We start from the raw sequence: 20,649 nt of genomic DNA on the forward strand, positions 1-20,649 counted from the left end.
TTTCACTCATATCTTGATTTTTGGTCTTCAGTTCAATCCTCAATGTGCCGGGTGAGTCCACCTTGCGGCGGGACTTCCAGCGTCTGCAGCAGGAGAACAAAGAGCGCTCAGAGGCTCACAAGAGGCAGCAGGCCCAACTGGCAGCTCAGCGCCGGGACCCCGAGGAGCACAAGAGGCAACTGTTGCATGACCGACAGAAACGCATCGAAGAACAGAAGGAACAGCGTCGCAGACTTGAAGAGGTAAAATTCAACCTTTTGAAAGGAAGACTCTAACATTAAGAGATATACAGTGGGGCAAAAAAGTATTTAGTCAGCCACCGATTGTGCAAGTTCCCCCACTTAAAATGATGACAGAGGTCAGTAATTTGCACCAGAGGTACACTTCAACTGTGAGAGACAGAATGTGAAAAAAAAATCCATGAATTCACATGGTAGGATTTGTAAAGAATTTATTCGTAAATCAGGGTGGAAAATAAGTATTTGGTCACCTCAAACAAGGAAAATCTCTGGCTCTCACAGACCTGTAACGTCTTCTGTAAGAAGCTTTTCTGTCCCCCACTCGTTACCTGTATGAATGGCACCTGTTTGAACTCATCATCTGTATAAAAGACACCTGTCCACAGCCTCAAACAGTCAGACTCCAAACTCCGCCATGGCCAAGACCAAAGAGCTTTCGAAGGACACCAGGAAAAGTATTGTAGACCTGCACCAGACTGGGAAGAGTGAATCTACAATAGGCAAGCAGCTTGGTGTGAAAAAATCAACTGTGGGAGCAATCATCAGAAAATGGAAGACATACAAGACCACTGATAATCTCCCTCAATCTGGGGCTCCATGCAAGATCTCATCCCGTGGGGTCAAAATGATCATGAGAACGGTGAGCAAAGATCCCAGAACCACACGGGGGGACCTGGTGAATGACCTGCAGAGAGCTGGGACCAAAGTAACAAAGGTCACCATCAGTAACACACTACAACGGCAGGGAATCAAATCCCGCAGTGCCAGACGTGTTCCGCTGCTGAAGCCAGTGCATGTCCAGGCCCGTCTGAAGTTTGCCAGAGAGCACATGGATGATACAGCAGAGGATTGGGAGAATGTCATGTGGTCAGATGAAACCAAAGTAGAACTTTTTGGTATAAACTCAACTCATCGTGTTTGGAGGAAGAAGAATACTGAGTTGCATCCCAAGAACACCATACCTACTGTGAAGCATGGGGGTGGAAACATCATGCTATGGGGCTGTTTTTCTGCCAAGGGGACAGGACGACTGATCCGTGTTAAGGACAGAATGAATGGGGCCATGTATCGTGAGATTTTGAGCCAAAACCTCCTTCCATCAGTGAGAACTTTGAAGATGAAACGAGGCTGGGTCTTCCAACATGACAATGATCCAAAACACACCGCCCGGGCAACAAAGGAGTGGCTCCGTAAGAAGCATTTGAAAGTCCTGGAGTGGCCTAGCCAGTCTCCAGACCTCAACCCCATAGAAAATCTGTGGCGGGAGTTGAAAGTCCGTGTTGCTCGGCGACAGCCCCAAAACATCACTGCTCTCGAGAAGATCTGCATGGAGGAATGGGCCAAAATACCAGCTACTGTGTGTGCAAACCTGGTAAAGACCTATAGTAAACGTTTGACCTCTGTTATTGCCAACAAAGGTTATGTTACAAAGTATTGAGTTGTATTTTTGTTATTGACCAAATACTTATTTTCCACCCTGATTTACGAATAAATTCTTTACAAATCCTACCATGTGGATTCATGGATTTTTTTTTCACATTCTGTCTCTCACAGTTGAAGTGTACCTCTGGTGCAAATTACTGACCTCTGTCATCATTTTAGGTGGTGGAACTTGCACAATCGGTGGCTGACTAAATACTTTTTTGCCCCACTGTATGCTCATTCGTTTTGTTGGTGGGAATTGGAATGATACCCATCTCATCTCTGTGCTAATCTGGGTGTCAAAACAGGAAGGTTGGCATAACTTAGCATATGGACAGAAAGCCTGACCTCTCTAAAAAAACAAAAAGATCTGTACACAGTGAAACATTTGCTCTTGTTCCTCCGTGTGACTGTAGAGGGTTAGTTACAGCTCAGACCTGCCCCTAAAATAAGCTGAGACTTTATCTGTTCCAGAAGTTGGGAAATTATTGTGTCATAGCTGCCAAATCATTAAGAATAATTAAATATAACCTATAACAAAACTTGAAGAAAAAAATACAAACACGATCAAATGAAATACCCCAATGAAGTCAAAGAAACTGCTTGGTGTCACTTCTACACTTTAGGTTTTGTATAGATTAGAAAAAGGAGATGCTACAGCACATTCAGAATCCCTGGTAGGTGTGTTTTTGAGCATTTGCCAGTCATTATGCTAATCTGGTTAATTAGTAGCTTAAGCTTCATGCTTATCCCACAAACATGAGTCTTACAGCAAAAGAGCAGGTGGGCATTTTTGCCCAGCTGTCACTGGGGGCTGCTGGATCTGGGTTCACTGTTTTACTACGACTAAAACTAGTCGGAATAACAGGAATTCCTGCATAGCACAGCTTGATTAATGTTTATCTTTTCGTAGCTTATTTATTCGTGCACGCCACTCTTTTAGGAAGACGGCCTTCTAAAGCGAAACAATCTAAAGCGAATAAAGCAGTAATTTTAAAATAGTCATGATGTAAAATATTTACTGCAGCTTGTCGTGGGAATTGAGACAAGAATCATTTCCTGTGATTGAGAATTGAACTTTGAAATGGATTCCACCTTAAATAAGAACGAGGAAAGACTGATAAGGAGGCCCGTGTTTTTTACAAGTGCTCGTTCTTTTCTGAGATATTAATATTGTGTTTACTCCACATTTGCACAACCGCTTTGCTGCTTATCATCAGATTTGAGTTGTTAGTTTTGATTAATTATGGTGATAATATTTATGAAATGCAAACACATGTTTTGTTTGAGATGGAACAAGAGCATGTTACTTTGAGTTGCCTCCACTCTTGATCTTCGATCATTAGAAATGTGCACGTTTTACTACCAGCTCATGATACAAAAACATTATGCAATATGACAGCACATCTTAATTCAAGCAGTGAAGCTATGTAGTTCATTGTCTGTCCGTACTTGTCCTTCTCTTTTAGCCACATAACTGTCTCTGGTTGGTCCTTTTCTTGCTTTGAGTTTGATTTCAGTATGTTTGTTTGCTTTCGGCAGTGGCATTTTAGATTTACTTCCTCACGCTGTCTGCGCATGCCGTGTAACTGGCATGACTTACAAAAGCACATGTAAGAGTAACAATGTTTAAATACTTTAGATGTTGAAATTGGCCAGTGAGACAGACACATCAGTACACTCACCTGTCTGTCTCGATTTCACAACCTACGTGACTAAATAACTAGTTATAAGTACTGAACTAAGCTCAGGTCACCTTGTAGACTAGAACAAAGTATTCTGAAGTGATGGAGTTTACAAAATGTATTGTCATTATGCTTTTTTCTTCTCAATTTGAGAATCGATGATTGCTCAATTACATTAGTGATAGTGACCCAAGATCGAGTGCTCTACACTAACCTTACCTCAGCACTGAGGGCCGCTTGTGTTATTTAATAATGTAAGAAAACCATTTATGTGTGATGAGTGGAAGAGGATGAATGAATGGAGTTTTTGCAGTAGAGCAAAAAAATATTAATGACCACACATTTCCAGATCTGAATCACTGGAAATGAAATATTCTTATGCTTTTTATTTTCTTTCAGTACCTTCATTCACAATGTTTCGGCCCTGAACAGTCTTTCACTGTATATTTTTAGAAGTACAGCATTGTACTTCTAACAGTAGCTGACATAGTGTTGATATATCCACCCCTTCAAAGCTTACAGACAATAAATTGTATGAAAATGTTGTCTTTGTTGCACGGCATCTGAACTTCCTTTGAAGCTGACACACAGTCAGGATTTGACAGGATGTTATGTTAGACATTATTAATGAAAAGGCTGAGCATGTTGCTAAATACTTTGAAAGACATGCCTGCATAACCCAGTGAATTAGAGATGGGGTGGGGGGGAAATCTGTGAAATCTCTGGGGAGTTCAGTAGGATTTGATGCACATGTTAGCGCACCTACACTGCTGTTGTTGCTGTAATCGTTGTGCAACATTGGTACAGGGTTATAACTACAGCGAGGGTGCGTTCTAATGAATCTTCACCTCCTTGTCTATCTTATTTACCTCTTTTGTTTACCGATAAAGTGTCAGCGATGACTGAGTGTACGAGTGCGTTTTAGTGCCACTGCCAAGTCGCGGGGGCTCTCGTTTCCCCACAAAGAACAAATCTTTGTGTTTCAGTCTCTGTTTAGAAAAAGGCAGATAAAAAGCGCCCCCAGTCACAAGTGGAAAAACTGTCACTTCAAGTTTGAATCAAAGCAGTACACTGAAAAGATGATTAGGATGCATTAGGTGTGTGTTTGTGAGAATGACTCACAGCTTCCTTTCTCTGCCCTGTACTTCTGCAGCTCTCACCCCCACCCTCCTCATATCTTTGCAGGGGAGAATTTTCTTAACAGTAGGCTAATTTCTCTGTGCAGCCACATCCTCTGTGCTCATTACTCTTTTTCCTGTCACCCTTCTCTCCCAGCAACAGAGAAAACAGGGAGAGATGGTGAGGCAGCAAGAAAAGGGTCCCCATCGGAGACTTGACGATATGAGACGGGAGGAAGATAGGAGGCTGGCAGAGAGGGAGCAGGTAACCAACCACAGGAGGAGTGGGATTGCAGTCGGCCAATCGGAGCGAAGTGTAGGCGTGTCCAGCGGCAACACTGTGCAGGTTGCTCTGGTGGTGAAATTCCAGGAGTAGGTTGCCATAGCAGCAAGGGTCTAAATTAGTGTATTTACTCAGAGATGAGTTTTCTGTGGGTGAGCTCTCTGCGCCTCTTATGCTGTTTCCAGTCTACCCAGTAGAACAAGAGTCTGGCATCATGGCACAGTCACCTTTTAGTGCCAAATAGCCCCTTTTTAAAATATCAGTCTGGTCCCTTAGATCAGTCACAATGTCGTGATAAATATTTACATTTACTGCCATTCATTTTAAATCTAGACACTTCTCACGGTCTCTGACAGTATGTTTTAATGGTCATATGATTAGTCTCTGTTGCAGCTTCTTAACATGGGTGGTGACTGTTTTGAGACTAAAATTGTTGATTTTAATCCATGCAACACATGGTTTCTGTTACTGGATTGATATTACATAACTCTGCTTCTATGGTCTTTCCCCTCCCCCAATCATGCTCTCATTCCTCCTTCATCACCTCAATGTTTATCATTCCTCCCTTGTTACCTTTCCTCAGGAGTTTATCAGGCATAAGTTAGAAGAGGAGCAGCGGCAGTTAGAAATCCTCCAACAGCAGTTGCTTCAGGAGCAAGCGCTGTTAATGGTAACTAGTCCTTATTACTCCTTAATCATTTCCTCTTCAAACTGCAGAGACTTGCACATTCATCTCCTGGTTATAATATATTGTCTGAAAAGGAGGGCAGCTTTTTTCCAAACCAAACACTGCAGTGTTGCAAGCCTGCTTGTGTTTGGGTTTAGATGCTTTTTAAATGGAATAAAAGTCAGAGATGAGATGTTTTTGTTTTTTTTCTTTCTCAATCAGACTATAAAAGCTCAGCTTGAGTTTGTAAGATTCTACATGTGGAGCACCTTGATGTAAATAAGCGGTTCATTTTCCAGAATATGGATGTAGCTCCCACAGTATTCCGTGTTATTTAAAAGACATGCGGTGACCTAGATTTTGGGGGCAGTTTTCATTGTATAATGATATCTTGCGCACACTGAAGGGTAGAATCGCTGCACTCGTGGCATCTTTGTTTCTGCGTGCACCTGTGGAGCGTAGGAGTTGCTGTCATCAAGACTGAAGCCTTTGTTTCTGTTTTGTAGAGTGGGAAAAATAATCCTATCCTATTTACTTTAGGCGTCAGGGAATTTCAAATGCTTTCTCATGTCTTGCACAGAGCTCCTGTGGGTATGTAGGTCTTCACAGGGAACCAGAGCACAAGGCTGAAAACAAGTGCGCTATCCTTCCTCTGGGTTTGGCATAAAAGGGGCGTTTATGTGTGTGCTGCACGTAATTGCCCTACAGTGCAGTGAGACAAAATATTCAGGTGTATGGGCCTTGTAGGCCAAATTTCTGTGGATCACAGTATTTACTTCTAATACATCCAGTTTGTTCAGTAACTGTAAGCCTACCTCCAGCTCACAATTGGAGTACATCGTCAAATAGCGAGCAGCATTCCTCTCTTGCTATTTTAAATTAAGTCTAGGTGGAACATTAACCCAGTAGGAATGTTTCTGTAGTGCCTTAAAAAAAAGTTGTGAAAAACTGTCTATTAACCAAAACCATTAGTCACAAGGTCATAACCCCAACTTCTTGAAATCTGTGACAGTTGCAGGATGTTTCCAGTCAGCCAAATTACATTGTAAGAAGGTATTCACATCGACAGCTACACGGATGTGAACAACACTGAATCCTTTTGAATTTGACATTTCAAAGTTGATTCAAAATGTGGTCTGATCGTTGATACAATTATTGACGAACATATTCTGACTAAAGTGATAATGCACAAACGGTCACAATTGTACAAGTTTTCATGAAAGCGCTGAGTGATCAGGAAGGAAGAAGTGAACTCAGCGAATGGCAGAGGCTCTTTTAGCAACAGCAGCCTCCATCAGATTGTTTCTGTTGCTGCTTTAGATTTAACCAGTCAAGAAAATGAACTTGGGACCAAACCTCCTACAAAGCAATTTTTGTTTCATCAATATGTTTAAAAAAAGTTTGTTCAACATGCCCTAAATACCTCCGCGGGGTTAAGATCAGGACTTTTAAGGAAATTTATTATTTTCAAACATTCAAATGATGCCTCACAGGTGGGATGAGGTTTTGGCATTTTTTCATAAATACATACTTGTGCGTTTTTGTCAAAAAGTGGCATGAAAATGAAACAAAGCAAAGAAGAGATGAAAGAAACACCGTTCAGCGTGGTTGTAACTGTTGATGTGCATAATTTGACCTCCAGAGGGCGCTCTGCAACTTCACTGCCAAAAGCACAAAATTCTGTTCTTTCTCCGTTTTCCTATAATCATCTCCTAGATGAAGATCAGTACAGTTTGAGTAATCAATGTAGAGAAATATGACACTACCAACTATACATAATCAGAGAAACCCCCTGCTGTCCACGTCATCCAAAACAAGCTGATTCTGAAAACGTTGTCAGTTTGCGAATGTTTAATTCTTTTATTCTGATGTTTTGGTTCCTTATCTTGTTATGTGATAAACTCCTGAACAAATATTTCATATAGACAGTATTTTTTTTCTTATAACAGGATTGTTATAATACAATTCATTTCTCTGTGCAAACCTCTACATAAGACGTGTAAACAACGAAGTTGCTTGCATTACCTTTAGAAGGCTTTATTTTCTTCAACTGCTGCAAGAAAGCTGTAAATTCATCCCTGTCTTAATTTTTTAAAAGGCCTCTTGGCCTGTAGTGTGCATGTATTCGCTTGACGAAAGAAAATTATGGTTAAAACTGCTCTAACTCAATGCAGCATCAGCTGGCCTGTAAATCTAGTGCTCCGTTGCCTGTAAGGACTCCGTTACTCACTCTCGGTTGAAAGAAAACTGTGAAGTTTAGCCTATGTTGTGGTGACTCATGGTAGAAAGTCTCATTTTAACCTCCAAAGCTTTGACTTCTCTGTTATTTCATGTTTTCTTCTGAATGCACTGGCCATCAAAAGGGTTAGAGACCCATGCCTACAACTCAATAAAAAACCAATAAGTCAGATGACTCATTTTTGCACTGTCTAACATACGGCACAAAAGCATTTAGCTACAGACCTGATCAATATTATTTTCATGTGGGCTGGTAATTGACTGAAATAGGAGCACTTGGATATGTTAAAGCCCTAAACATGTGTTGTCTCTGGTTGAAATCAGGTCCGGTGTATTATCATTGCATCTGCTGTAATCTGCAGATTTGACTTGTGCTTTTGTGTCCAGTCTGAGGCAAGCAATGTCTTAAGTGCAGTGTTTCTCTCTGCTCAGGAATATAAACGCAAGCAGCTCGAGGAACAGCGTCAGTCTGAGCGGCTGCAGAGACAGCTGCAACAGGAACATGCCTACCTGGTGTCTCTGCAACAACAGCAGCAAGACAAGAAACCTCAGCTTTACCACTACAACAAAAACCTGGAGCCCAACAACAAACCGACTTGGGCCCGTGAGGTACCAGCATTCCGGCATTTTAATCATTAGACAGTAAAAGCAGCGAACACTACAGAGTAAATTCTCCTCTCGCACGCCTTATTTCAGGTGGAGGAGAGAAGTAAGCTCAACAGACAGGGCTCACCCAAAATCTGCACTACTGTCTCCGACACTGCCATCCAGTCACGCTCTGACTCAATCAGCCAGTCAGGAGCGGTCCAGTCTGCGCAGACCCCACCGATGCAAAGGCCTGTTGAACCCCAAGGAGGGCAGGGCAAGGTGGGTGTTTCTGAGAGTTTGAAATAATAATCTGCCCTTAATTGGAGCAGATACAATTGCTTTATACCTTCCTATTTCTTATTCCTCTGCTGCCTTCAACTTAATTTTTTCTTACCTTATTTATGCCTTCTTTTTCTTCTTTTCCCTCTCAAAATCACCTTGAACTACAAATGCGACCATTCACCCTCGCTGTGCCTGCCTTCCTTTTTCGCTCTTCTTTCCACTGCTGCGCTTCCCTCCCGGTGTGCTGCTGCTGCTCCTGTCCCCTGCAGTTCCAGATGGCTCACTTGGTTCCTCTGAAGCCTTATGCTGCCCCTGTCCCTCGCTCTCAGTCACTCTGTGACCAGCCCACTAAGACCATGTCCGCCTTCCCTACCCAGGATCCTTCCCTGACCCCCACACCCCGCCCTATCCACTCCAGAGAGCTGGTGCGTCAGAATTCAGACCCCACTTCTGAAACCCAGGCACCACAGGCACACCAAATCAGAGAGGATCGTGGCCCATGGATCCGCCTGCCAGATGTAGAACTTCCACCCAAGGTAAGATTCAGCAGCTGCTTTGGACTCTGTAGTCGGCGTCCAACCTAAGTTTGAACTTTTTTGTTACCTCAACTGTTCACTGAGCTGCAGCTATTAATGAGACATTAAATGCGTACCTCATAGAGAAGCTGCTGGTAGTACGTTGAGCTCATTTGCTTACATCTAGGGAAGACTCGACCAACTAGGAATAAATTTGCATGATAAAAGCTGTTGTGCATCTTCGAGTGGTTGGTCTACAAGACACAGTCTTCATGAAAGTTGTTGCTGCCTGGAAAATGTAAGACTTTGCCATTGTTTTTCTTAGATTCCACAGAGGACTGCGTCTATCGCCACAGCTCTCAACACCAACCTAACCTCTGGTATAAGGCACCCAGTAAGAGCCAGGTACTGAAGACATGCTTTGATCTGAGATTTCTTTAATTTTGGTGGCTTTTTAATAGGATAAATATCTATGACAACTTGATTTAATTGATTTTTATCCTCACTCTAACCTCATGGCAGCAATCCAGATCTCAGTCGCAATGATCGCTGGGAGAGAGGAGACAGCATGAGCATCATATCCAATCTTCCCCAGACGGGCAGTTTAGAGAGGCATCGCATCCTCAGTGAGTTCCCATCTCCCCAGTGCCATTTCTCAGCAGACTGTCTTTGCAGTAAGCGTATTTTCAGAAGCATAACTACTCTCTGTGACGTTGTTATTTTCAGGTTCCTCCAAAATGGATTCGCCCATTCTCTCCCACGATCCTCGTCACAAGCCAGGAGAATCTCGAACCTCCTCCCGGCCTGGGCGTCCTGCTGTGAGTGGCTATTTCCTCACTGTGCCTACTTGTATAGCCAGCTTTAACAGAACTCAAAGGGGTGCTCGCCACAGACAAGCATCTGTAAAATAAAAAAACACACTAACGCGCTGTGCTTACGCTTAGTTTTAAATTAAATGCACCTGTTCTGTAAATGAATTAATAGAAAACTAACTCGAGGTTTTCTCTTCACTTCAACTTTACTCCTGAGCCAGTACTGATATATGCTGCTCCTTTTCTTTCTTTCTTTTTTTAAATCCCTATTTTTTAACTTTACCTTAAATGTGCAGAGTTACAAGAGAGCTATAGGGGAGGTTAGTATCAATGTCTCTTCTGTGCTTGTGATGCTCCTGCATGACTTGGTATTTGCATTTACTGTCAGTGTTTGTACAGAATTTAAGGCATGCCCTACACTGCCTGCTTTCATCACGTAAATCTCATTTTATTCTTGGAATAAAATGAACTTCCTTCTGTAAAATCCTTTCTAAGGACTTTGCATGTATTCTGTTGCAGTTTGAACACCTTTCACTAAACACCTGCATCCATTATGAGTCATTTGCATCGCTGCTGTTTTTCAGCTCATCATCCCGATGCCTGCCTTACCAGCTGTCTTTGGATTGGATTGTTTATCAGTAGTGTTTCCCATAGAATTAGATTTATGTGTGGCAGCAGCAGTTTTCGCTTTGGGAAGGTGTGCTTGTGTTGAGCACACAAAACGAAGCACACACGCGTTTCAAGGTTTATTATTAAATATTATTGTTTATTAGGCTAGTGTTGCTGTGTAAGATCTGATTTCGATGGGACCATCTCAGGCCGCAGCTTCGACAGCTCTGTAGGCTCGTCGAGTGACCCTCACTCACATGCTTCGCTCTTGAGATCCAGCTCACACTGGATCTCACCAGCTGCAGTCCAACATGGTGAAGTCCAGGTCTGACTGGGCAAACGCCACTGCGACAGCGACCTGGTCTGTGTGCCACTAGGAAAAAACGATATACCAAATAAAGGCAGTATATGGGAAACACTTGCATACTGTGTAATGCTGTCGTGTTAGCTGCTATTTTCTTTGATAGCTGAGATTATGTGCAATCCTGTCTGGCAGGACCACGGCCTCTTTGCCAAGGAGCGTGCCGAGGAGCCGCCAAGACCTCCAGTCAAAGCCAACGATTACTCGTCCTCTTCGGAAAGCAGCGAGAGTAGCGAAGAAAGCGAAAGCGGCGAGGGAGCAGAGGAGGAAGAAAGCCCCACAGATCGGTAACACCAACTAATACTTACAATTCAGGGATCAGTGTGAGCTTTGCTTTTAAATGAAGAGTAACCTGCTTGTGTAAAATCAGCATCCTACATCCTTTTTGATTTCAGCCACAGAGATGCAGACACTGATTCAGTCAACACCATGGTGGTTCATGAAGATGAGGGCGAGGCAGGAGAAGGAGAGCAAGCTGGAGGCTATGGGGATCAGACCATGCTGGTACAGAGGGTGAGTCATCTGTATATGTAATGATGCTTAAAATGCATTGAGTTCACGGAGAAATCAACACAGTTTGTGTCACAGAATATTGTAAAGCAGGAAGACAAGAGCCTCTGGTCCACGTCAACAGTGTTATACTTTTTTACATATACAGTGTATACAAATGGCCAAATAAAGAAGACATTATGTAATGTGGAGTCATTGTACATGCACAAATAAATATGTTGGCAGCTTTCAGATTTCATCAATGCACTGAAAGCAAAGAAGATTCCACATTTTGCACCAGTGCTTAACAAGCACTCGCAAGTGAATCAGAAACCGGAACACGTACAACACTGTGTCGCGTAACAGTGGACTGCGAGGTTGTGAAACCACAGCTTCTGTATTGCACAGCTGTTGTTAGTAACTTTAATTATTCTTTTTTTTTAACTCCTTTTATTTTAGTGTCTATGTTGCCTGAAGACAGCCTTTAGCCAGCCCGAGTTAGATTGTCAAATGTCTTTTGATTTTTTTTTTTTTGAGAGACAGCCATGACAGCATGTGTCTTCCAGATGGCTCATAATGAGTTGTCACTTTTAACGAAGTGCAGTAGTTTTGTGCATATGTGTGTGAGTTTGAAAGTGCACAAAATGTATATTTGTGACAGGCCACAGTTATATAAAAGGAGGACATTTTTACCATGATGCCATCGATTGGTTTCTAATGTTGTGTTTTGAAGCCTCGAGAATAGCGTTTCTATAGTCTCCATTTCAGTTAAAAGAAAAAAAAAAGGGATGTGATGGGGAGGAAGGGAGGGATGAAATGAGTCTATCCAAGATAATTCTCCTTTTTGAGACATAGTGGGACAAAGATTTACAAACTAGACTTAATTTTTTATTCAGTATGACCCAAAACAGCTCATCGTTAACTCATGAGGAAGGTTTACAGAGGTCCAGATAATGCTGATTTCACATATGCTTCTGTAGGACAGAATGTCTTTTTGCAACCACAATTATCACCATCTGGTAGCCTTCAGGGTTAAGAAACTTCTGCACTGGCTTCATTTTTCTGACCTGGAAGCTGCGTCCATGTTTTATACCATCTGAGGGATACTAATGATCACCAGGGAAATATATGGTGCTATTAAATAGTCTGCCATTGGTGCTAAAATGACATACACAACACACTGAGCACACAGAGGAAGAATGTTGATTGCTTTTATGTTGAATGCTTTCAGTTTTTAATGCAAATCCTAAAACCATTTCCAGTGACAGCACCACATCCCTCTGCGACACATTAGAACAGTGACAGTCCTCCAGCCTGGCGGGGCACGTCAAATATTATCTTGACAGGATCACATTTTATAGCAGCGTGCAGATGAGATTCTTCATTCATTCATTCCCGAGTATGTGTAAGATACCGTTTTGAGGACATATAGGGTGTAATTTATCATAAACTTGTGAAAAAGTTTATGATAAATTTGTATTTAATGAATAGCTTTTATGGCTGTGCATGTAGGTTCCTGTCAGTTTAGACTTTTATTTTCTTTGTTACTCATTTTCCTTAATGTGGCTTTTAAACAGCTCATGCATGTTCAGTTTTTCCTGAAAGAAATTCGACTGGGAAAGCATCCAGTGGTTGTGCATGACAGAACCTTTACAACTCAGATAATGATTTTGGGGTCGTTCACATAATGGAGACAGAAAACTGCACGATGTCCATTACTGATTGTTACAGTATTGAACATTTAAAGTAACTTTTCAAAGTCAGAGTCACTGTTTATGTGCTAAATGTTTCTGAGTAACTGGTGCAGCAGATTATCCTAATCTGAGTCTGTCATATCATTATGTAATACTTAATAATTCTGTTTGTTTGTTTTGTGTTTATTTCATCTGAAAGACCCCAGAGAAGCGCAGCCATAACGGATACACTAACTTGCCAGATGTGGTGCAGCCCTCTCACTCCCCCACTGACTCAGCCACTCACTCCTCTCCTGGGAAGGACTCTGTTTACGATGTAAGTGTTACTGATGCTAAGTATATCAGCCCTAAATTCCTCCTCCCCCCTCCCTCCCGATGTGTTCCACATTTACCATCAGATCAGTCACGAAGTTCACCCATAACTGAATGCATTTACAAATATCAGTAGTGCAGCTCTTAAAGCTGTTTTGATGTCACACAAGCACTTAAAACACTTGGAGATGGAAGAAAAATACATTTTCAGAAGAAATGTAGACTTAAACAAGAATATACAACTAACACACACATCCTGTTCTCCCAGTATCAGTCCAGAGGTTTGGTTAAGGCATCTGGCAAATCCTCTTTCACTACCTTTGTGGATCTGGGGATGTACCAGTCACCAGGAGGTACAGGCGATAACATATCTGTCAGTGGTGAGCGAAATATTCACTACCTTAACCTTGTTTTTGCATCAGAATACTTTTCCTTTATTTACAAAAATAAGTCTGATGACTTGATAATGGATGTAATGTTGATTTAAAATAGGATTATTGAAACATTAGTATATATGTATTTTGTACTGATTTGTGTTTTCCCTCTTCAAATAAGCCATTCCCATTGCTCCTTCTATGTGTAGGCTCCAGGTTTGATCAGCTGAAGATGGAAGTGAGGAAAGGATCCATGGTGAATGTCAATCCCACCAACACACGCCCTCCTAATGACACACCAGAGATCCGCAAGTATAAGAAGAGGTTTAACTCTGAGATCCTGTGCGCTGCACTTTGGGGTAAGACCCGGTTCAGTATTTACTAATGAAAAAATATCAATGCAAAATGCAAACACTCTTACCGAAGTGTGTGTGTGTGTGTGTGTGTGTGTGTGTGTGTGTGTGTGTGTGTGTGTGTGTGTGTGTGTGTGTGTGTGTCTGTCTTTAGGTGTGAACCTTTTGGTAGGCACGGAGAATGGTTTGAAGCTACTGGATCGTAGTGGTCAGGGCAAGGTGTACCCCCTCATCAACTCTCGCAGGTTCCAGCAGATGGACGTCCTGGAGGGCCTCAACCTGCTCATCACCATATCAGGTCACAATTGCTGCCCACTGCTGTTGCTGCAGCTGGTTAAGTTTGTCTGTCCTTTGGTCATGAGATGATAAACAAGCTTCTTTTTTCTACATTTGAAAATACTAACAAAAGTTGGCTGTTATCCCCTACAAAGCTGTCTCTCACTGCTTTTTTTATTCACTCACTGTACTGACAGCTGTGTCATATGTTGTGAGTCTCCTCTGCTATGTCAAAAACAATGACCCTTCAACTTTAATTTCCTTTCTGTGAGGCCAAAGTCTAAAAAGGCAAGTAGACTGAGAGAAGACTGTGTTGCTGTGGCTGAAAAACGTGCATTTTTAATTGTGCCATTAGTGGCATTTTGTAATTTCCCGACCTTTAATTGCAGGATAAAAAAAAAATAATGTAACCACATTATATAAATGCACTTAAATAATTACTATAATGTAGTCAGATTTATAATTGATCTTTCTCTCTGTGCATCTATTAAGGCAAGAAAAACAAAGTGCGTGTCTACTACCTGGCATGGCTGAGGAATAAAATCCTCCACAATGATCCTGAGGTAGAAAAGAAGCAGGGTTGGACCACAGTGGGAGAGATGGAGGGCTGTGTACACTACAAAGTGGGTGAGTGACAGATGATGGCTTTTTATCCGTGGTCTTTATTAAACTCCTGAGAAATTGGTGATGAATGCATTCGGCACAGTAAATTATTAATTACAAGTGTCTGATGTCAGATGGCCTTGTGCTTGTTCTGTCTAGTGAAATACGAGAGGATAAAGTTCCTGGTGATTGCTTTGAAGAATGCGGTGGAAGTTTATGCTTGGGCGCCCAAACCTTATCACAAATTCATGGCCTTCAAGGTAAGTCTCCCCTTTCGTATGAGCTGGATTAGTTATGCAAGGGCAGTCAACCAGAAGCGGGTTCAAGTTGATTATCTTCTCATTCTCCCTTTCTGCATCCTATCACCCTCCACCCCTTTAAACCAGTCTTTTTCAGATTTGCCACACAGGCCTGTCTTGGTCGACTTGACAGTGGAGGAAGGCCAGAGGTTGAAGGTCATCTATGGATCTTGCGCTGGCTTCCACGCCATTGATGTGGATTCTGGAAACAACTATGATATTTATATTCCCGTTCACGTAAGTTTTTACGGCAACGATTTGTAAAATATAAAGCAGACAGTAGCTCATCCCTCCGGGTTTCTATCTCAAACAGATCCAGAGCCAAGTGACACCACACGCAATCGTGTTCCTGCCCAGCTCAGACGGCATGGAGATGCTGCTGTGCTATGAGGACGAGGGCGTCTACGTCAACACATATGGGCGCATAATAAAGGACGTTGTCCTGCAGTGGGGCGAGATGCCTACATCTGTTGGTACGGGTCACACCAAGCAGCATTGAATTGTAAAGACTGTAACTGGTTAATCCGGTCCTAACCTTACACTGTGCTCTGCAGCTCATATCTGCTCAAACCAGATCATGGGTTGGGGAGAAAAGGCCATTGAGATCCGCTCTGTGGAGACTGGCCACTTGGACGGTGTTTTTATGCACAAAAGAGCTCAGCGGCTGAAGTTCCTCTGCGAGAGAAATGATAAGGTAAACATAGAAACACTTGTAGAAGGTTAACTCTGCTTTTAGTATGAACACAGAGCCTGCAGCTGATTAGCTTAGCTTAGCCACTGATTGCAGAGGTGTGCAGCTACCCTGAAAGAAAGTAATCTTGTCACCAGAACCCCGAAGCTCATGAGATACACAAAGAGTTATTTATATGTGAATCGGTGATTACCTCGAGTGCCTTTCCAGCACACCGTCCCAGCCATTAACACCTTTTAACAGCGTTGATCAGCTCCTGGATGCAGCTTGTTGGTAACATCTTTAAAAAGGAATAACATGCATCTCGATTGTGTCTATCCTCAGGTGTTTTTCGCATCAGTGCGGTCCGGAGGCAGCAGCCAGGTTTACTTCATGACGTTGAACAGAAACTGCATCATGAACTGGTGAAAGGACCCCAGCAGGGATCGAAGCAAGAAGTGCATCCGAAATTTGCGCTAACGCATGCACCAAACGTGAACATCACTCTCTCTTTTCTCTCCAGCAAGCTCACACTCAAGCACTCATAGTCCAAAGAGACACGCACACACACACATAGCACACACAACACACACAGATACATACAAAAACAATCTTAAAAATCCATTCCAACTTACACTCCTTAAGACGCAGTTTCAACCGTGACCCCGTGAAAACATTCTCCCTCGAGGATACCGTGAAAAACAGCCGATGAGCTTCATATGTTGATACCATCTATTTCATTTGTACTGTATATATTCTTGTCTTGATTTCCTTTTCTTTGTGGACCCGTGTTCAGTCGTAAATATTTAGTTCCTAATTGTGAAGTATGTTAACATTCCTTGATGGTTCTCCAGTACTTTTGAGGAAGGCATTATTTACTAATGGTATATATCAAAATGAAGCTGTAAATAGATAGCACCTTAGACTTGGATCCGAATCATTTGCAGGCCTCTTGCATAGCCGACGTGAGACGATAAACACCTGCAACGGCTCGTGGCCCCTGGTTATTTTGAGGCTTCTACAGATTCAGGGAGGCTCAAAGAATTATTACAAACATATTACAAAGGGACAAAGTCCGGCGAAGTAGCTTGTTTAAATTTTTTTTTCTTCTTCTTCTTCTTCTTTTTTTTTTAAATCTACAGTAGACAGTTAAAGGAACTCTTACTTTGTTTCTCTGACCAAACCAAAATATGATTCAGTTCTTAATCACTGGCAAATAAGCCTAAAATCCTTCAATAACAGAATAAATTCACTTTGAACGATCAATCAGAAGTCTCCATACTATACGGTACTCAGAATGAGTACGGTGAAAACTTCCTGCTTTGCCTTTTTGTAGTTTAGGCGAAACGATCAGTTGTATGTCTCATCAGGCTTGTATCTAAACTTTTTTGTTTCCATAGATTTTCAAAACTACACAAATTTGATATTTATATGTAGTGATTCTGTATTGGTATTAGCCTACTGGTATTTTTAATTTTACTGTAATTACGTTGCCATTATATTGCAATATATACTATTCTCGTGGAGTGTTTTGAGCAGGGGAGTTCATATATTTGGCTAGCAGTGTTGGAGTATGACGGCAACTCTGAAGGGGAGAGAGGGGACGGGAGATTTGTCAGGAGGAGGAGGATGTTAGTGAGACACGGGAGGAGGGTTTGCTACCTTCCTACCACTCTGATCTACTCTACTGTATTATATTTTAGTTCTTAGACTATTTTGTTAGTGTGGATTTTTTTCGTGAGAAGTGTTTGTCCAGGCATTTGCGGTAGAACAGCCCTCTGTGTGTGATAGAAGTCATATTTGTCCTGGGCCAGTAGAAAGATTCGATTAATGGGGACTCTGCTGTACCGCAGAGGGCTCCATCTCATCAGGCACTTTGGAGAGCACAGCTGAAACTCACGAGACTTAATATATTTTATATCTGTACATTCTGCCAAAGTTCACCGTATATATTTTGCAGCAGAGGTTTGAAGCAAGGCCAAAGGGAAAGAGGAGCTTATGGATGCTGACCAAGAAACTATTCCTACAGATCACTAACCAATATTTTGCTTTCAATATACCAATCCAAAATGTGAGTTAGTGGTGTTATGGTATGATTCTGTGTTTCTTTTGCATAGATTAGATTTTGTTAATTTTTTTAAGGGGAATTAGACTTCAGGAAGCTGCTTAAGCGAGAGATTGGTTGTTCCTCTACACCAAACACTACGGTACAAGCATGAGGCAGCCTTATCAGGAAGAGGCTTGATGAATGGAGCTTTTTGTTCAGTGAGTCACTTGGTTCACTGCACTGCCAGAGGTGGATGTTTAGCGTGGTTGCTGGGAAAATGTGCTGTTTGTTCACCAACTTGTACATCAAGAACTATTATGTAAATATTATAAGAATTATAAACTGAATCTTAGCCAGTGATCTGTAGGAAGGTTTGTTAAAGCCTGCTCTTTAAGCTAAGGAGATATATTTTATTCATTAAAAAACGAAGAAGGCTATCAAGACTGCAGTGTAAATTCAGGACAGAGCGTTTAATCGAAAGTTCTATAAATAGGTGGTTAATTTTCTGAGAGTATGCGATAAATGGGCATGGAAAGCACCTTCAGCAAACATACATTTACAAGTATATCTCACACAGATACTTTGGTGTGCATGTAAGCCATTGAAATAGATTATATAGTACTGTATCAAAGTTGTTTTCCCCTTAAGCGAATGTGTTTTTATTCCTAAGTATCTTTTATGTGCCATGACCTACTTTTCAAACGTCTACAACTACAATCGTCCCGGAGCTCTGGCACTTGTGCTTTCTATGATCAAATCCTTATTTTTTATCAATCTGCCATGTTTACAGTTAAAGCAGTGCCTTGGACTCGGGAAGGTGAGATGCTTTTTTTGGAAGGGTTGTGAGCCCACTCCCCACCCCTATATGCCCACCCCCTCGCTCCCACCCCCAAAAATCTCTTTACTGAAATCACACGAAGAAGAGGCACAATTATATTTGCTCCCTCGTCAAGATTAATGTCCTGTGCCAGTTAAGTGCACTTAAGTAAAATCCATATTATCTCTTAAATGGACTTTAAATGCTTTTTCTTTGTTCTTTCTTTCTTTCTGTTTTATTTTTTGGGCAACATATATTCTAACTTCAAATAATCAGCAGACAAGAATCTATTGAGAGAATTGCAATAACAGATAAGTTAATATATGTCCAGTTAATCCAGTGTAACGTGTTGAGGATGTACTCACAGCAGGAGCCAGCATAGAGTAAAGCCATGAATATGTAGAGGAAAAAACAAAAGTTAATGTGCACACATCAAGTTAAACTGTGTGTGTATGTGTGTGTTTGTGTGTGAGTGATGTCTGCTCCTAAAAATGTAGGTTCATTCTGCACAGGTGATCTAAGCGCTTCTTTAACATGTTGATTGTGTAATGTTGTAGTGGGGAGAGTAGCGTGACTTATCCTGAGAAGCCTATTTTATAAAATATGTAAAAGAGTCTATATTGAGAAATAAAAAGTGAATGTACATCTATACGACAGATTTGTATTTATATGAAAGTGTGTACCGCTCTATTAATCTAAGCACAATGTATTTTAAGGCTGAGAGATCAAAGCTATACCCGAGTCTAACGGAGAGATGGGATATTTTATTTGCCCCCCTCCACCAAATATTCCCCTTTCATTCTGTCATTCATTAAACTAGTCCGGGTGTAATTAGGAGTTGTTATAGCTAAGCAGGAGACAACTGTGTGTGTATATGTGGACAGTCTTAAAAATCTATCCAGACAGAAACATACATGTCTGTTGTTAGCGGAGGAGTCAGATGTGGCTGGGATTCAGACACTTGAGGTTGGATCTGCCCTCTGGTGTAAATGGCCTACAGAGGTGTGACAGGCTGATAATATTCTCAGGAGATGATCGCAATGATCTTGAAGACAGAAGTACGCTGATGTTAGGAGCCCAATAGTCTGTGGTGTGGGGTCATCGGCTCTTCACACGCCACAAACGAGCCAATAATCTTTAGTTTTCATGAAGTATAGAAAGTAATTCCACTGATTTTACACGTCAGAGTCTGTTTTTGGTGTCAGTAGGTGCTTCGTGTGATGTCGGGTCGCGCTGCTCGGGGCTGAAGGCCGACAAAAATTCTTGCTTGAGACTACATTTTTGCACACCTGAATCTTTAACTGAAATTGCAGTGTGTGATTGTGGGAGCTTCAGTGTACAGGATAGTGGATGCATGCCTGGAAATAAAAAGATCTGATTCTGAAGTGTTAAACATGAATCTGGCTACTTCACACATATAGCATGATGGACGGCTTATGAAAAGATGAAAATCATCCAAATTGTAGGAGAGCTCAAGCTTGAGTGTATGCAAAGCTTTGATGTGTAAAATCAGTGCGTTTTCCCCTCTTTTAAACACATAACTTCCATAATGTACTCCATTCGCAGTTGCGTGAAATATCCTGCATACACAAAAAAATAATCACTTCCATGTAAACAAAATCAAAAAGCCATAGCATCACTTAACTCTCGTCATTTTAACTGCATGGTTTGTGCTGGCAGGTTTTCTGGAGAGCACTGCAGCTAAATTATTAACGTTAACCATGAAAGCCTTTTGACAAACGTTTGTCGCCAACCCGACCGAGAGCGTCACTCCCAAACACTCAGCTTGTTGCCTCATTTCGTGCAGCAGAAAATCTTCTAATGGTGTTGCGGTCTGGAAGACGGACGAGTGGTTATGGTTGATGATTTCCCTAAATGCACCTTAAGCTGTGAAAG

At 41.8% G+C, this 20,649-nt stretch overlaps 1 protein-coding gene across 1 annotated transcript in view; it reads left to right on the forward strand.

Annotated features, from left to right (window-relative positions):
• The window catches only part of mink1 (misshapen-like kinase 1), a 31,246-nt gene extending 12,414 nt beyond the window's left edge, over window positions 1-18,832 (forward strand). Inside the window, exons 11-31 of the mRNA XM_085420346.1 lie at window positions 32-242; window positions 4,622-4,729; window positions 5,331-5,417; window positions 8,085-8,261; window positions 8,349-8,519; window positions 8,792-9,058; window positions 9,363-9,442; window positions 9,560-9,663; window positions 9,764-9,855; window positions 10,955-11,106; window positions 11,215-11,332; window positions 13,202-13,318; window positions 13,583-13,694; window positions 13,898-14,047; window positions 14,196-14,339; window positions 14,810-14,944; window positions 15,080-15,180; window positions 15,307-15,456; window positions 15,533-15,692; window positions 15,774-15,913; window positions 16,235-18,832. Coding sequence (XP_085276472.1) covers window positions 32-242; window positions 4,622-4,729; window positions 5,331-5,417; window positions 8,085-8,261; window positions 8,349-8,519; window positions 8,792-9,058; window positions 9,363-9,442; window positions 9,560-9,663; window positions 9,764-9,855; window positions 10,955-11,106; window positions 11,215-11,332; window positions 13,202-13,318; window positions 13,583-13,694; window positions 13,898-14,047; window positions 14,196-14,339; window positions 14,810-14,944; window positions 15,080-15,180; window positions 15,307-15,456; window positions 15,533-15,692; window positions 15,774-15,913; window positions 16,235-16,318 — 2,860 coding nt within the window. The 3' untranslated portion in view covers window positions 16,319-18,832. The remainder of the gene's footprint in view (window positions 1-31; window positions 243-4,621; window positions 4,730-5,330; window positions 5,418-8,084; window positions 8,262-8,348; window positions 8,520-8,791; window positions 9,059-9,362; window positions 9,443-9,559; window positions 9,664-9,763; window positions 9,856-10,954; window positions 11,107-11,214; window positions 11,333-13,201; window positions 13,319-13,582; window positions 13,695-13,897; window positions 14,048-14,195; window positions 14,340-14,809; window positions 14,945-15,079; window positions 15,181-15,306; window positions 15,457-15,532; window positions 15,693-15,773; window positions 15,914-16,234) is intronic.
• Window positions 18,833-20,649: the final 1,817 nt, after the last annotated feature.

The sequence above is a fragment of the Rhamphochromis longiceps genome, linkage group LG10 (assembly GCF_057381845.1).
Source record: "Rhamphochromis longiceps isolate RC_006_pf linkage group LG10, R_longiceps_female_GT1.1, whole genome shotgun sequence".
Classification (NCBI taxonomy): Eukaryota; Metazoa; Chordata; class Actinopteri; order Cichliformes; family Cichlidae; genus Rhamphochromis; species Rhamphochromis longiceps.